Source organism: Rhinoraja longicauda, chromosome 10 (assembly GCF_053455715.1).
Source record: "Rhinoraja longicauda isolate Sanriku21f chromosome 10, sRhiLon1.1, whole genome shotgun sequence".
Taxonomy (NCBI): domain Eukaryota; kingdom Metazoa; phylum Chordata; class Chondrichthyes; order Rajiformes; family Arhynchobatidae; genus Rhinoraja; species Rhinoraja longicauda.
Genome location: NC_135962.1, coordinates 19795744 through 19813796, shown reverse-complemented (window position 1 = coordinate 19813796; position 18053 = coordinate 19795744). Strand labels below are relative to the sequence as shown.

General features: G+C 40.2%; 1 protein-coding gene across 20 annotated transcripts in view; it reads right to left on the bottom strand.

Moving 5' to 3' along the window:
* The window catches only part of LOC144597249 (gephyrin), a 414464-nt gene that overhangs the window by 215202 nt on the left and 181209 nt on the right, over nt 1-18053 (bottom strand). For all 20 annotated transcript variants that reach the window (XM_078406319.1, XM_078406323.1, XM_078406321.1 and 17 more), the window contains one exon: nt 17139-17196. In XM_078406319.1, the coding sequence (XP_078262445.1) occupies nt 17139-17196 (58 nt within the window). The remainder of the gene's footprint in view (nt 1-17138; nt 17197-18053) is intronic.

Here is an 18053-nt window from a genome sequence, read left to right as displayed (position 1 = left end):
AGGACTAGAGTTCATAGCCTCTGAATTAAAGGAGTAAACCTTTAGGAAGGAGATGAGAAATAATTTATTTCATCAGATTGTGGTGAATCTGTGGAATTCTTTGCCATAGAAGGTTGTGGGGGCCATCAATTGATAAATTTAAAGCAGAGATAGATAGCTTCTATGGTGTCAGGGGTTATGGGGAGAAGGTGTCAGGGGTTATGGGGAGAAGGCAAGAGAATTGGGATAGGAGGGAGAGATAGATCAGCCATGATTGAATGGCGGAGTAGACTTGATGGGTCAAATGGTCTAATTCTGCTCCTATCACTTATGACCTTATGATTACACCATCCCGGGCGGAGCATGCCACTTCCGCTAAATAGAAATATTCTTCTCAATGTGAATTCAACAAATAGAGATTACAGCAAAAACAGAGATCTCATTATAGTGTCTCTCTAACCCACAACATTTGTCCTAGATTTGGAAAAAATTCAAAGTAAAATTGCTGCATGAATATAAGTTAAATATTGACCTGTAAATTTGACATTTATTGGTTTTCAGTAATTATTGAAGTAAAACGTTTTGTTTTAAATTTTGTAAACAACTAAAAAAATGTTAAGATTTGAAATAACATTCGTTCAAAGATGTTATTTGATAAGAAAATGGACAATTAAAGAAGGGTCCTGACCTGAAAAGTAATCTATCCATGTCATCCAGAGATACTGCCTGAGATGCTGCCTGACCTGCTGAGTTACTCCAGCATTTTGTGAATAAATCGATTTGTACCAGCATCTGCAGTTATTTTCTTATACTGCCTGACCTGCTGATTTACTTCAGCACTTTGTTTTTGTTTTATAGACCATCAGCTGCAGTTCCTTATGTCTACATTGTAAGTCATAGTGCACATTGCTATGACTGAAGGAATCTTTGACACCTTATTTTACAGTGCAAATTACTGTAACTATCTAATCGAGAAAATCACAGCTTTTTGGATCAGTGAACAATAAAAATACAAAAAAATTGGGTTATTTTGTCATCAAAACAAATGCCATTAAGCATTAATATGTCTTTGATAAAAATTCTACTTGGATTTTAATATCTTTATTTCCTAAAGTTCAAAATTACGAGTGAGGATAAGAGGGGTAAGTGATAAACAGAACATTTTAAATAGTGCATCAATAAGCAGAGCTGTAATTTATCAGAGGACAGGCATTTAATTATTGGCTTCCACTGTGCTCAGTTGTCTTGCTTATTGCAAGGAATCTGAATGCAAATAAAGAAGCTGTGGCCTTTAAATGAACTTTAGAATGCACTGCTGTAAATAAAATATGTTTCCATAAATCAGTGAACCATTCAGGTTGTAATCCATTTATTCTGTCACAATTGCAAGATCCTGGTGTTGGGTCATTTGCGTTTCACACACACAAAAATAACTGAGCTTTCAATTTTGAAGATCAAGAATTGTTAGATGTTTTTAAATAAATATATATTATTTGTAATATAAAATTCAAATCCTACTCTTTCAGTGGCCACTGGATAATATAAGGAAAATGATCTATATCATGCAAATTATTTAAGTAATCTACTGTAACAAGCCTCAGGTAAAGACCATCTGGGCATTTTGTTCTTAATTTTATTACCACTCATGTAAAGGTTTCACTTGGTGCCAAAACAACACTCTGCTGCAAAGCTGATTCAAAACATACGGACATTTTGTGGATGGAGGTGCTAGTGTTGAGCAGCACAATCTCTCATGGATTTAATGTATATTTTCTGTCTTGATCAGTTCCTAAATGTATAATAATCAGGCGCTTGAAGTCTTACTAAGCAGAAATGGAGGCGGTACAATGCATTGGTCAGAAGGCGATTAGAAAGCACTGAAGCCAGGCAGCATCTCGAAAGAGAAGGAATGGGTGACGTTTCGGGTTGAGATCCTTCTTCAGACCCAAAATGTCACCCATTCCTTCTCTCCAGAGATGTTGCTTGTCCCGCTGAGTTACTCCAGCATTTTGTGTCTATCTTCGGTTTAAACCAGCATCTGCCGTTCCTCCCTACACGGTGATGTGTGATATAGATAGATCAGCTGCTCAAGAGGCATGGAAGAGATACATGAGGAAATTGCAACACTTGGAAATTCCTGTGGAGAAAGGTTACAGATTCACAGGCACTGAGGCCCTCTGGGTGACAGAGCAAACGTCAAGATCAATCAGAAACAAAGAGACATATAAAGAAAGAGGAAAAGGTAAGAAAAGCACAGAAAGAAAGTAAGAAAGATGGAGTATGAGTGAGTGGCAATGAAATAGACAAAGAATAACAAAAAAATGTACAGAAGAAAGGAAAGGGAATGTAAATTATGAACGCAATTTCCAATAATCTGCTAAAACTTCATTACAATTTTTGAAAGCATTAAAAGAGAGAGGAAAAAAGGATATGAGGATTAAAGTAACAATGAGGAAATTTTCTGCTGAAAAAGAGAACCCTCTCAGCTAAAAATTAAGGGAAAATGCGAAATGCACCATTTGTATTTAAAAGGTTTTGGTCCCACGTCGAAGAATGAACCATTCTTTTGGTCTCTGAATGCTGCATTCCAACAGAAGGGAATGGAAATCTCTTGAGTTTTATTTTCTGTGCATTTTTAGATGATCAATTGTTCCAAACAATTTCACAAAGAGCAAAAATAACTTGAACTTTGCACCTGTGGCAATATGACATAGGCTTTCAGAATGCATAAATGAAATGTTGGTGTTGCTAATTTTAGCAGAAATACTTGTCAAATAGGTTTTGCAGCTTTATACCAAAAATCTGCCTTTTGTAGAAAAGATGGGAATTTCAATACTACAGTTCAAACATTCTTGCTGGAGTGCTGGGAATTTGATCAATTCTATTCTTAAACTATGATCTTGTCTTTTAATGCGCGATTTGTCAGAGAACTACAAAGTATACTTGTCAGAAACTGTTCCTTTCTCTCACACCTTTTTGAAATGAAACCAGGCTGTTCATAAAGCTCAGGGTCATACCAAGGTTGCTTATTTTAATCATTGTACATCTGTCCCTGCCCTAGCTCAAATGCTGCCGAAAACCTTAAGAATTTGATTTTTTCCATTCCTGGTTGTTATAGAGTCTTACAGTGTAAAAACAGGCTCTTTGACCCAACGCCCACAACGACCAACATGTCCCATCTGCACAAGGCCCACCTGCCTGCGTTTGGCCCATATCTGTCTAAACCTATCCTATCCATGTACCAATCTAAATGTTTCCTAAATGTTGCGATAGTACAGGCCTCAACTACCTCCTCCGGCAACTCGTTCCATACACCCACCACCCTTTGTGTACCACGCCTCAGGTTCCTATTAAATCTTTCCCTCCTCACCTTAAACCTATGTCCTCTAGTTCTCGATTCCCCTACTCAGGGCAAAAGGTTCTGTGCATTTACCTGATCTATTTGTCTCATGACTTTGTACACTTCTATAAGATGACCCCTTATCCTCCTGCGCTCCAAGCAATAAAGTCCTAGCCTGCTCAACATCTCCCGAAAAGCTCAGGCCCTCAAGACCTGGCAACATCTTCGTAAAACTTCTCTGCAGCTTAACAACATCTTTCCTATAAATGATGATCAAAACTGAACACAATACTCTGAATGTGGCCTCACCAACGTCTTATATAACTGCAACATGACGTCCCAACTTCTATACTCACTACTGTGATTAATGAAGGCTAATGTGACGAAAGCCTTTTTGACCACCCTATCTACCTGTGACGCCACTTTCATGGAACGACATACCTGCACTCCAAGATCCCTTTGCTCTACAACATTCCCCAGAGCCACACCATTCCTGTGTAGACTGTGTTGGCCTCTCTCTTTCTACTGCTTCTGATCTGATTTCACCTAAAACCCGAATGTCCATGCCCTCTCTGGCATCAAGACCTTTATGCACACTGATCTACATTTGCTTCTAGTTAAGAAATATTTGCTTTCAAAATGTTAATTCTTGTTCTCAAATTAGCTGGTATATTAGTGCAGTTAGTACAGCTGTTGCCTCATTAGTGATCAAAGTTCAATCCTGACCTCTGGTGTTGTCTGTGTTATGTTGTACATACCCCTCTGACTGTGGGTTTCCTTGGGTGCGCCAGTTTTCTCGGTAGGTTAATACCCAAGTGTGAAAGTGAATGGTATAATCTGTGTAGAGTTGATGAGAATATGGGGAGAATAAATTGGAACTAGTGTAAAAAGGGTGCTTGATTGTGTTCTGAAAGTTTGCTTCCCTATTCAGAACAGTCATGGGGCAGTGACTCATGGACTGCTCAGCTTCACGAGGATTTAAATGATGGGATTGTTGGCTGGGAGAGGATGCTGATATTGTCTCACTTATACTGCCAGTAATGTTGGAGGATTATGCACAGTATTATGGTATCTCTACAGTGTTTTGATGTGCCTGCTGTAGGTTGTCCATGACTCAGATGTACAGTAGGTAAAGGATCACAGTTGGCCCAGAAGATCATGAGCATTGTGTCCTTTTCATCAACCATCTGTTGTTTGGGTCATGGGTTTTCTGCCCTAACTTCAAAAGATGAAATGAAAACACAAAGATACTGATGCCTGCTATTGATCCAGAGTGTCATAAATTTTATAATTAAATTATAACAGGAGATTGGGAGAATTCCCTGTAGGGTTTGTATGAATTCTCTTATGATATGAACTGAGGTACACCTCCGATTTGTCATACCTACCTATAATTAGTTCATCCATTTTAACTATCTGTTAACCTTATATACATCCTGACATCCAGAAATGGATAGACTTCCTATTTGTGGTATTTATGGTGCCGAGTTCAACATTAAAAATTCCCTCCTAAATATTGGGCAAGTGAAATATTAATATTCTGTAAAATCCACCTAAATGCAATATATCTGGTATTATATGAACTGCTACTATTTCTATTAGCTAATGGGGTGGGTGGGGGGAGGGTGGCACTGGAGGGGGAGGAGGGAGTGGGGGGAGGGGAGGGGGTGTGGAGGGAGTGGGGGTGGGGAGGGGGGAATGGGGTGGGGGGAGGGGGGAATGGGGTGGGGGGAATGGAGGGGAGGGGAGTGGGTGAGTGGATGGGAGAAGGAGGGGGGGATAAGGGGGTTTGAGTGGGGGGGGTGAGGGATCTACACCAATACAGGAGAGGCCTTGGATCCACAGCTCGCTATGGCTGCAGCGCTGGCGCCACAGGGCTGAGGTGAGTGGCACCCTCTCCTCTTCCTTGTCCCCCCTCTACGAGGAATGGGCCCAACTTGGTCTAGTACCTAATAAAAATAACATTATCTATGGATAAAAATATATAAATTACTATAACATTGTTTTCTGCACAAAAATTCAGTGAGCATTTTACTGTCAAAAATATAGTAAAGAAAAATTACAAGAGAGCAAAACATTTAAAAAACACTCAAGATTGATATTTGCACAGAACTGCAATTAAGAGTCGGGACACTAAATGACATTATCAGCGTAATGAAATTCATATGTTTAAATCTGTTTAAAAGATGCAAGCTCTGGAAAATCTCATCCGCATATGGTTTTATCCATACAGCAGGAAGCATGAAATATATTTGCCGATAAGAACTCAAATCTTATTCTGTTTTGTTTGTTAGTGTGTACGAGAATTTGCCTCATTCTTATAATGGTCAGGGAAGGTAATGAAGGGTTGCCACCTAATTTCTGCCTTTGGGAAGATTTTACGTAGAAGAAAGACTTAATTTTGGCCTTGTGTTCTTAAAGTATGCCAACTATGATTCACTCATAAACCCTTAAATGTTTTTAAAGAATCTAAGGCCGACTTTCCCTGTCCTTTTGCCAGAATAATAATGGGTATTGGCAAGAACATACAAAGGACAAAAAAATGTGACAGAAACGTGATCCTGCAGATCAATTAAAATATACCAGGTATTAACGCCATAATGAATCATTAAGTTGTCATATTTAACAACGAACAGAGACCAACAGCACCAGGTTCACTGATTCGATCCAACCTCATTTAACTTTATGAATAATACATAAATGATGAACATACTAATCGTGACTTGTCTCATTTGACTTCAACAAAATAACTGTCACTCTCTTGAATCCTCCCTCTCAGTCTGGTGAAAGTTTTCCCCTTCCAGTTTTGTTTTTTAACAAATTCGTTGTGATGATCTGTATACCCACACATCCCTCTCTAAATGTTTGCAAGTGACAAAGACAATCTCTCATAGGGAAACTCCACATTACCTCGTTTCTACATTTGAAATATTCACTGAAAACAAATATTGAACTATAAATCCTTCAATCTTTACAATTCATGGCAAAACAACTCAAAAGTTGACTGATTAACATTTCAGCCGATCATCTCTTGTAGTTCTTTCACAAAAAAATGCCAATAAATTTTGATTTAAATTCACAATCTATTTGCCAAATTCTTCCTTTGGAAAATTTCAAAATCTGACAACATTATAAACTAGGTGTAATGTTGTTTTCTCCATGTTCATTGTTTGAACAATTTAAAATATGTCAAAATGGTTTGGTCAAAGCATTTTACTCGTAGAATCAATCTGATTACCATTCTATCCAATCTTTCCCTAATGGAATGGTTTTTCAAAATGGCTTTTCAAAATGCAGCCCAAAAATGTGCGTATACATCAGCGTCAATCAATAAACTGCAAAATATTATTTTGTGCATTTCCGCATCTCTATTACACAAACTTAGGTGTTGAAAAGCTTCCTTCGATAAGTTGTTTAACTTGCAGCTTCCACTATTGACTAGATATCACCTCGAATCATGTATTGCAGGAATTTTTAATTGGTGGACACTAAAGTCAGGGACATGAACCAATCTCCATGCATTCCAGTGCAGCTCAGAGTTGACATTTTTAAACCAAAGGCACATGATTTATTGATGAGGGTCATCACCTCAGCTGCAGGAAAATTGAATGTGTTGAATATATTTCATGTTATTCAATAAAAAAAGGTGCTATGCGGAAACTTTTAATTTCATATATACCGCATTGTGGAGAAAAATGCAATTTATATTTATGTTCAATATAAAATAAAATATTTAATGTGCATACAAATATTGTAATTTCATGTAATTCTTGAGCATTAGGTATGGTGATACTGGAAGACTTTGCAGCAAAAACTACTTCTCCAATGTTATTTTCATTGTAAAAAGCAATTGGATTTAAAGCATAAAACAATATTATTTTCAACTGACTCTGCATGCATCTGTAATATAGTTATTGGCTCTATGCCCATTTCGTGACATTCTTGCATTGAAATAAAACACACAGCGAGATTTATCATGAATGTGTTAAGAACTCCTTAAAGTTAATAGCAAGAAAACCCTTGAACTGGTCTCCTTCCCTTCTCGACTGACCCAGAAATGACCTGGAATGATTTAAAAGAAAAAAAAAGTGTTCCCCACTGTTTAAAAAAAAGTTTAACTAAATATACCATGCCAGAAGAAATATGTAACATAGAACATAGAACAGTACAGCATAGGAACGAGGCTTGCAGCCCACAATGTCTCTGCCAAACATGATGCTGAGTTAAACTGATCTCATCTGCTTGGAAATGATCATATCCGTCTATTCTTTGCATGTGCTTATCTAAAAGCCTCCAAAATGCCACTATCGTAACAAGGTAGGAAATTTCATCACCCCAGTTTAGAACTAAGACCAGACGTTTTTGAGTCATGGACCTGCTTTATATTATGTGCACAGAAATTTTTCCCTGCTGGCGACTTATCTTAAATATTTTAGTAAAGTCAACGATTCACGCCTTGGGGTCTTATGCTGGGAAAAATGTTGACTTTCAAAATAAGTCAATCAAAAATCTCCTGAGGCTAAAAGGTTTTCCTGTAAAATGGAATGAATATTTTGATGAACTCTGCAGTTCATTTACAAGAATCGTGATAGCATTTGTGCTCCGTTACATGTTCTTTTTGGTTGCTGCTTTTGTAATATAAGGACAAAAGAATTCAGAATTGCCTGCTCCATTATTCATCAGGATCATGGCTGATCTTCTACCTCTACATCATTTTTCCACACAGTTCTTGATTCCTTTAATGTTCAGAAATCTATCTACCCTTGTTCTGAATGAACAAAATGATTGAGTATCCACAGGAATCCTGAGCAGAGAATTCCAAAGATTCACCAGCCTTTGAATTAAGAAATGTCTCCTCCTTTCAGTTCTGAATAGCCTACCCTCATCTGTATTCACCCTGTCAGAAAGCTGTACAGCTCGGCACCAGCCCCTTGGACATAATGTCCGTGCTGACCTTTTTGCCCATTTATATCTGCCTGCATTCAGTCTGTATCCTTTAATGCTGTGCCTACTTAAGGACCTGTCTAAATGCCTCTCAAATGTAGGAATTGTACCTGTTTCCACCCCCTCCTCTGGCAGCATGTTCCAGATAAAAGCAACTCTCTATGCAAAGGACATATCTTCAGATTCCCTTTCAAGGCAGCACAGTGGTGTAGCTGGTAGAGCTGTACCTCACAGCCCCAGTGACCCAGATTCAATGTGACCGTGTCAGTTTCTTCTGTCTGCTTTGGTTTCCTCACACATCCTGAAGACGTGTGGGTTTGTAGGTTAAGTGGCCTCTGTACCATTGCACCTGTTGCGTTGGGACTGGATGAGAAGTGTGATAACCTATAACTAGTGTGAACGGGTGTTCAGTTCAACAGGGATTTGGTAGGCAGAAGGGCCTGTTTCTATGCTGTATTTTTAAACTAAACTAAACTAAAACTCCTTTCCCTTAAAACTAAGACCGAACCATAAGAAAAAGATTTGACTATCAACCCGGTTTATGCTTCTCATAATCCTATATACTTCTATTAAGTCACCCCTCAGCCACCTTCACTTCAGGTAAAACAAGTTTGGCTTATCCAATCTCTCTCCATAAATAATGTCCTCCAATTCAGGTAACATCCTGATGAATCTCACTGCTGGCTCTCTGATGCTACCACATCTTTTTGACAGCTTGGTGACCAGAACTACACACAAGAGTGGCCTAGCCAATGTATTGTAAAGTTGCAATTTAATTTCTCAACTTTTACATTCTCTGCCACAACCTAGGAAGGCAAGGATGTCATATGCCTTCTTTACCACCCTGTCGACTTATGTTGTCACTTTCAGGGAACTATACTTGGACCTCTGGGACTTTCCATTCATCAACATTCTTTAGTACCCTGTCATTTACAAAGCAGGGCCGGCAACAGATGGCCTCAGGAAGGGAGAAGTCCATACTGGCCTCTATCTTTCAGTCTGAAGAAGGGTACCGACCGGAAACATCACCTATTCCTTTTCTCTAGAGATGCTGCCTGACTAGCTGAGTTACTCCTGCATTTTGTCGGTCTCTTTCAAAGATGTTGTTTTACACCTGAGTATCCGCTCCCATTCTGTTTTCACATGGTATCAAATTCAGCCTCTCCCTAATTTAGGAACTTAACTCGAAGACCAAACTTATTCCTTTCTGTAACTACCTTGAAAATTACAGAATTATTATCACTGTTTTCAAAGTTTTCTCGAACTACATTTCCACCACCTGCCCAGTTTCATTTCCAGACCAGGTTGTTCCTCCCAGGGGATGGAGTTGGTGACTCCTTTCCCTCACTCATTTACTGTACACTGAGTAAATACCTACAGGGCAAAATGCCCACTTTCCCTCATGCAGCTCTCACTAATCATAATATCCAAAATCTCTCATGATTTGTTTGTCATGAGTGGACAGTTAAGGAATGTCACTGCACTGAGAATCAGAGATGTGGTTAGCAATTCACAATACAATATCCTGTCCTAACTGCAATGTATTTTCTAGAATACAATCAATGCAGCATATGGTCACTATAAAAGAGACAAGGGTGTGACAATCAATAACGATAGTGGAAGGCAAAGAAAATTGCTCGTTTACTCGAACTAAGTGGACAAATATGACGGAAACAATGAAATGTATGAGCAATTAAGAGGGATATGGTGGTGAGATACATCAGGACCCCATGTAGCAAGAGGTGGAAAAAAGAAGGCTTCAAGAATGGGAGATTGGATGCACCGTGATTTTATACAAAATTCATCCAAACTTGCATTTTTTAATAAAAGCTGGTAGTAGCTGGTGTGGGTTCTATTACAAACTCCCTACTCTTCCACATTGCTCAGCCTTTGCAATTCAAAATAATTATATGTAACTAAAATATACTAACTCACAATTACTGGCAGCATTTTATGATCCCACTATTCTTACCTTTTGCATCTTCCTTCAGTCATCAGACCGATTTACAGTGGCAATGACTTTCCAAGATTTCACACACTGAAGTTACAATATCCGCTTATTTTCGCTCCAATCTTGTTGATGTTATTTTAGTTTAGAGATGCAGCGTGGAAACAGGCCCTTCGGCCCACTGAGTCCATGATGACCAATGATTAGCCATACAGTATGTTCTATACTACACACCTAGGTCAATTCATAGAAGCTAATTAACCTACAAACTTACACGTCTTTGTAATGTTAGAGGAAACTGGAGCACTCGGATAAAACCCACAGGATGGCAGGGAGAATGAACAAGCTCTGTACAGACAGCCGCCATAGTCATGATCGAACCCGGGTCTCTGGCATTGTAAGGCAGCAACTCTACTGCTGTGCCATTCCATATGAACAAGGTAAGTAAAGTGCCCAGAAAACATAGCCAAATCATAATGAAAATACAAACCTAACATTAGTTTTCAGGTGAAGTAAAGAAGGGATTATTAGGCAATTGCATGCATGGACTTTCAAAAAGCTGCAGAACGACCATATAATAGACGAGTAAAATTCAAAGTTATGGGGTTAAACGGGCAGTGAAGGTGTACGTGCCAAATTGCCTACCATTTTTTTCCCTTCAGGATGAAGGAAAGAATGTACTTTTATGCACTAGAGAGAACTCGGATCATTGCTCTCTTTTGCCGTACATCAGTGAATTGGATGGAGACAAGGAGAATTTAAGTGCAAAGATCATGATGGAATAAAACTCAGAAAGGTAGTAGGCAGCAAAGTTTAGAGGTCTGTAACAAATAAGGGACATTTCAGGAGGATGTCAACAGACAAGTGAAATAGTTGGAGACATATTGCAAAAAACTATTGAGTGTGGTAACATGGGAAGGAAGAACGAAGAAAGGTGAAGATTGGCACAATTTCAAACTGATGGCAAGAGACCTTGGTGTTTGCATTCAGAAGCCTTGGAAAGTTGGAGCATAAATTGAGAATGCAATTATGAAATCATACAGAGCTTAGACTTTATTAATAGATAGATTTATACAAAGTGAAAACCTTTACTCTATATCTTTATGAATTGCCACAATCCATTTGAGTGGCTTCTAGTTCTGGTGATCACAGGGAGAATGCTTGAGAGGATGCAGCAAGTACTAGACTAGTGCCGAAGATGAAAAGCTTGGAACATAGACAGACCAGAGGAATGAGGATATTCTCATTAGAAAAAAGGGCGAAGGAGAGATTTAACATAAATAGTCAAAATTGCAAAGAGTTTTCATAAATCAGAAAGAAGCTGTTTATATTGGCACAGGTTTAAAATTAGAAAATTACACGGCAAAGAAAAAAATATATACAAAATGCTGGAGTAACTCAGTGGTTAGGCAGCATCTCTGGAAGACATGCAAAGGAGATGTTTTGGGTCAGGGCCCCTCTTCAGTCCAATTGTAACGGGGGAGAGAAAGCTGAGAAAATAGGCGAGGGTGGGACCAGGCCTGACAAGTGATAGGTGGATATAGGTGAGGGGTGGGTGGGGGGTTATTTCCACATGAGTAGACTAAGGTCAGTGATGAAAAGAAGACAAAAAGTTATGAGAAGGATGAGAAGAGGAATAAATTATGGTCGAGCAAGGAATATAGGTGGAGGAACAATACCTCATATTCCACTTGGGTAGCTTCCAACTCAACTGTGTGCACACTGAATTCTCCAATTTTAGGTAAACTCCCACTAAATCTAAAGGAATAGGGAACAATGGCAGCCCCCAACTCAACCTAACCCAACCCAACGGTATGAACATTGAATTCTCCAATGACATGAGGCCTTGCTGTTACAGTTCGTTTTTTCTAGACAGACAACAATGCAACAAAATTAGTGGTAAAACAGTAAAGTCTTTATTATGCCAGGTGGGAGTGGGGAGGTCAGCACTGGGTGTCTTCAGACACCCAAGCTCACCTCGAGTCCCACTCACTGAAACAAAAGACAAAACAGTATAGTTATATCTTTTTCTTATCAGTGAATGAGGTGGCACCACTCACATCATGCCCATACAAGGTAGTGAAAGAAATAAGAGCATGTCCATATACGGTATTAAGAAGTCATCAGTAGGTCAGTTTTTTGTTTTGAAATAATGCAATTCTTCTTCTTATTTTTTTTAGCAAAGCCAACTAAAGGTCAGTTTTTTTTTCTGTAAAAGTACATGCTGAACTTCTCAAGGTTAGACACAGCTTTAACCTTTTCTGCTTAGTTAGGCAATTTACAATGTGCAAGAAGAAGCCGGCAACCATTTTATGACCTGTTTCTTTTGTAACTCTTTCAGAAGAAGGCAAAAGGCTGTGAGAAGGATGAGAAAAGGAATAAATTATGGCAGAGCATGGAATATAGGTGGTAGAACAATACCTCATATTCCACTTGGGTAGCTTCCAACTCAACTGTATGCACACTGAATTCTCCAATTTTTGGTAAACTCCCACTAAATCTGAAGGAATATGGAACAATGGCAGCCCCCAACTCAACCTAACCCAACCCAACGATATGAACATTGAATTCTCCAATGACATGAGGCCTTGCGTCCACCAAAATCTTGAATGAGAAAACAGGCTTGAGGGACTAATTGCCAATGTCCTATCTTCTTGATAATTTTGCTATTCATTCTAAGTAAGACCTTCCTTTCCCAGCCGAATGAGGAGGAGTTGCCAGATCCTGAAATTCCAATGAAGTCAATCCTAATTTCTGAAGTAATGCAGTAATCCATTGTGTTATTGTTTGGAAAACCTAATTGTTCAGCGTCTGGCTCATCTGAATAAATTTGTACCTTTAAACCATCAGGGGCCCATTTCCCATGCTCCCTTCAAACTCACTTTGGGCCCCATTCCCACGGTCCTGTTAAACTCAGTAGGCTCCATTCCTGCGGTCCTTTTGAACTAACTCATAATTTCCTTTTAAACTTATCACGGCCCTGTTTTGTTTGCTCTGCGACATTTAACAAGGTCTCATTACCACATTCTTTCTGCACTGATTGGGCTCAGCTTCCCACAATCCATTCAAACTCATTCTGGTTCACTGGAAAATGTTTTGTGCTCTTGATCAACAACAAAAGCATGAATTAAATATATACCCCTGTATTAATAGAAATAACATTAAATAATCCAGAAAATCTGTCATTCAGCTGCCACCAAAGCCTTTAGAGGGCTAGATTGCCTTATATCTGATATATGATACCCTGGAACAATCTCCTTTAAAAAATTTACGTGTAATTGTGGCAGTCATCAACATCAAAAAAAAAACATGTAAAACCCCAATAGAATCAGCATTAGGGTTGTGCAGAAGCCCATTAATGTGGAAGCAAAATTATCTTCCTTTCTTTGGTCTTTAGAAGATGGAAGCATTAATAGCTTTGTGAAAATGGTGAAAATCAACTCAATTATGAAACTTTGATAAACTTAATTCTGTGGTCACTAAGGCAAATGTATTTTCAGCAAATTATGGTCCTACTTAACAGTAAGTGTTTCATTCATTATATTCTGGTAAAACCCAGCTTTAATTTCACCAGCAGAAAAATATATGCAATATACTGACTCTGCAGTATTTCTCAATGTTCCAAGAGCTGCCGAGATTCAAAGTTTTGTCATTAATTTGTACCTATTCCTTTTTTTAAATTGATAAATAACTGAATTAATTGTGCTCATTTTCCACCGTATTCCTTCATTTCCAGTGCTAGTCATGGCAGCCAGTATTTTTCCCAAAGTGAATACATGAACAAAGGTTGCCAAAACATATTCGTATTTTTTTAAATACTCAAACAAAAATTGTGATAAGTATAAACTACCAACTCATTGTTCTGAAAATGGAGATTAGAAATGTCACTAAGTATCAGGTGCACTTAAGTAATTTATAAGATGTCTTACATTCACTCGAGAGAAAACATTGTGCAGCTGGAGTATCATGTCCATTTCAGTACACCATACACTGGGAAGGATGGCAAGGTCTTACGATACAATACGATAGAACTTTATTTATCCCGGGAGGGAAATTGGTCTGCCAACAGTCATAAAACACAACAAGATACATGAAACACAAAATCAAAGTGACAAGTGGAAAGTCCAGGATTGGGGATGTGCAAAGATTTGAGGGGGTGGGGGGTGGGGGAAGGGAAGTCAGTCTACCTCACGACGATAGAAGGGGGAGGAGTTGTACAGTATGAGAGCCACAGGGAAAAAGGATCTCCTGCAGTGTACTGTACTGCATCTTGGTGGAACCAGTCTGTTGCTGAAGGTGCAGGTTGCTGAAGGTTGACCAGTGTGTCATGGAGGGGATGAGCTGTATTGTCCAAGATGCTCTGCAGTATGATGAGCATCCTTCCCTCCAAGACCACCTCTCATGAATCCAACTCCACCCCCACGACAGAGCCAGCCTTCCTGACGAGCTTGTTAATTCTGTTGCCGTCCACGGGCTTCGCCCTGCTACCCCAGCACACGACAGCGCCACCACCGATTAATTGAACATCTGCAGCATCTTACTGCAGTTGAAAGATCTGAGCCTCCTCAGAAAGTACAGACAGCTCTGTCCTTCTTTTACAGTGCCTCAGTGTTTCTGGACCAGTCCAGTTTACTGTCCAGGTAAACTCCAAGGTACTTGTACTCCTTGGTAAACTGCACATCCACACCCTTGATGGAAACGGGGACAGGGGTATTCCTCTACTCCTAAATTCCACTGCTATCTCCTCAGCCTTGTCGGTGTTGAGCTGCACGTGATTCAGCCCACACCACTCAACAAAGTCGTTGACTACACTTCTGTATTCAGCTTCCCTCCCCTCACTGATGCAGCCCACATTTGCAGAGTCATCTGAAAACATCTGCAGGTGGCAGGAGTCCGAGTTGTATCTGAAGTCCGAGGTGTTGATGGTGAATAGGAACGGTGAGAGGACCGTCCCTTGTGGGGTCCCTGTGTTGCTCACTACCATGTCCAAGACACAGTTCTGTAGCCTGACATACTGTGATCAGCCAGTCAGGTAGTTTGTGATCCAGGACACCAATGGAGCATCCACCCACATCTTCGTCAATTTGCTCCCTAGCAGTGCAGGCTGGATGGTTTTAAAAGTCAATAGTCAATAGTCAATAGTCGTTTATTTGTTACATACACATAAATGTGTAGTAAAATGAAACATTACCCGCAGTTGAACAATAAGACCAATAAGATTAATCAATAAAAATGCAATAACACATACAATCACAACTAACACCAAACAAAAAGAAACATCCATCACAGTGAGTCTCCTCCAGTCCCTCCTCACTGTGATGGAAGGCCAAAATGTCTTTTTCTCTTCCCTTCCGTCTTGTCCCGCGGTCAGGCTGTTGGATTTGCCTCGTCGGGGCGGTCGGGGCTCCCGATATTGAAGCCGCCGCTGGGCGGTGAAAGGTCAACGGCCTATTTCAGGCCGCGCCGGACGGTGAAAGGTCCGTGGCGGGCCGACCCAAGCCCCGCGATTCGGGGCGGGCGAACACGCTGCCTCTGCCGTTGCCGGAGCTCCCGATGTCGGCCCCCACCCAGGGGTCTGCGGGCTTCCGACGTCCACGCGGCCCGCGCCGGAGCCTCCGGAGACGAGTCGCAGCCGCGCCCGCAACATCCGCAGGCAGCCAGCGCCGCAGGTGGTGAGTCCGCGCCGCGGGCTCTGCGAACCAGAGCCCCAGGTGTTCCCAGGTGAATGTCCGGTGGTAGGCCGCAACGGGAACGGAGACACGACACAGAACAAAGGTCACGTCTCCGTTCTGGAGAGAGAATGTTACAGTTCCCGTTCCCTCCCACCCCCCCAAAACATAACGTACAACACTACATCATATTAAACTACAATTCAGACAAAAACAACAAAAAACACAAAAGACAGACGGACTGCAGGCAAGCCGCAGCTGCGACGGCAGTGCTGGAGAAGTCAAAGAACATGACTCTCACAGTGCTTCCCAGCTTATCCAGGTGAGCATAGGAACTATGGAGCAGGTGGATGATGGCGTCCTCCACTCCCACCTTTGTCTGGTAAGAGAACTGCCGGGGATCCAGGTAGGGGTAATTGAGGAAAATAAACACATTTTGGGGGCTAATTTCGAGGATTGTCTTCCATGCCTTAGATTTTATGAATTTCATGTTCTTCATCCCCTACTGAACTGTTCAAACCAAATTATGTATTCTTTAGGTTGTCACGTATCAAAGTACTTTAGAAAACAATGCAATAATTAACCTCAGCATCAAAGATTAGCCAGTTATCAACCATAGATTCTTGATTAGTAAAGGCGTCAAAGGTTACAGGGAGAAGGCAGGGGAATAGGGTTGAGTGGAAAGATAGATCAGCCATGATTGAATGACAGAGTAGACTCGATGGGCCCAATGACCTAATTCTGCTCCTCTGACTTAAAAACTCATAAACCTATGAATCATATTGACAATGTTATCTTTTGATAAAATAATATCTTCATAATCAGATATGATCTTTGCTAATATTGCAGCAATTGGTATCAAACAGCAAGTGCAAGCCTAAGAATGACAGCTACTAAATTTCTTATGAAAGTGTTGAAATGCCATGTAAAGAAACTGAAAGGACACACCTCGATGGGCCATTATCATGTAAAAACAGTCCATGAAACACTAAATGTAAACCTGCAGAGTCAAACACATTACTAAAAACCTCAGTAAATTGAATGCAGTAAAGTAAAAAGGAAAATGAATGAGCTGCTATTCAGCTTATTAACTAATGTCGGCCACTTTTGCGGTGGACTGCACAATATGCAGCAAAATAATAGTTGATGCTGACTAATATTTAGAGTCTATTCCAGTCTCTTAAGTTGGAATATGCCAGAATCGACCAAAGTCAAATCCAGAACAGGCCTACAAAACAGAATAAAAATTGTCACCTACCTTGATTTCATCAACCTCATCAGGTACTATCTTGTATGCAGATACTGTTCCTCCCAACCTATAAAAGAAAAATTTAGACGTTTTAGTACATTTTGTTATTTGACCCTTTATGGATAGTCTCTGCTCACTTACAAATTTGTGTCACATAGTCAAAGACAATCATGCTCTTCAGCCCACCACATTCAAACTGACCTTTTTATCTACAACCCACTTACCAGAATTAGGCCTGTATCTTTCTGTTCCTTGCCTTTTGAATTATGTGTCTAAAAGCCCCATAAATGCAGTAGTTGCACTTGATATCACCCTCTGGTGCATACCAAATTTCAATCATGCTCTGTGTCAAAGACTTACTCCTCAGATCCATAAACTCCTTCCTCTCACCTTAAACTTATTGATTGGGTGATACAGCATGGAATAGGCCTTTCGGCCCATCAAGTTCACACTGATCATCAATCACCCAATAACATTTGTATTATGTTATCCTACTTTCGCATCCACTTCGTACAAATTAGGGACAATTAATAGCCCAATTAACCTACAAACTCTTTGGGTTGCGAGAGGAAACAGGAGCACCTAAAGGAAACCCAGGCAGTCACAGGGAGAATGTGCAAACTCCACACAGAGAGCACCAGAGGTCAGATTTGTATTCAGGTTTCAAGCATTGTGAGAGAGCAACTCTACCAGTTGTACCAGTGTGCCCCCCTTTAAAAACATCCAGATTAATCCCATTGCATGAATTTAAAATTCCCAACTGCCATGGAGGGATTTGAACTGACTCTAGGTCTACCATCCAAAACTGTTTGCGAGCCCAGTAACTTAACCACTAAGCTACCATACCCTGAGTATTGAACATTATTGATCGCTATTCAGGTGGGTGACAAAAGGTGGGAGTCCAGGCTTGCAACAGATTTTGGT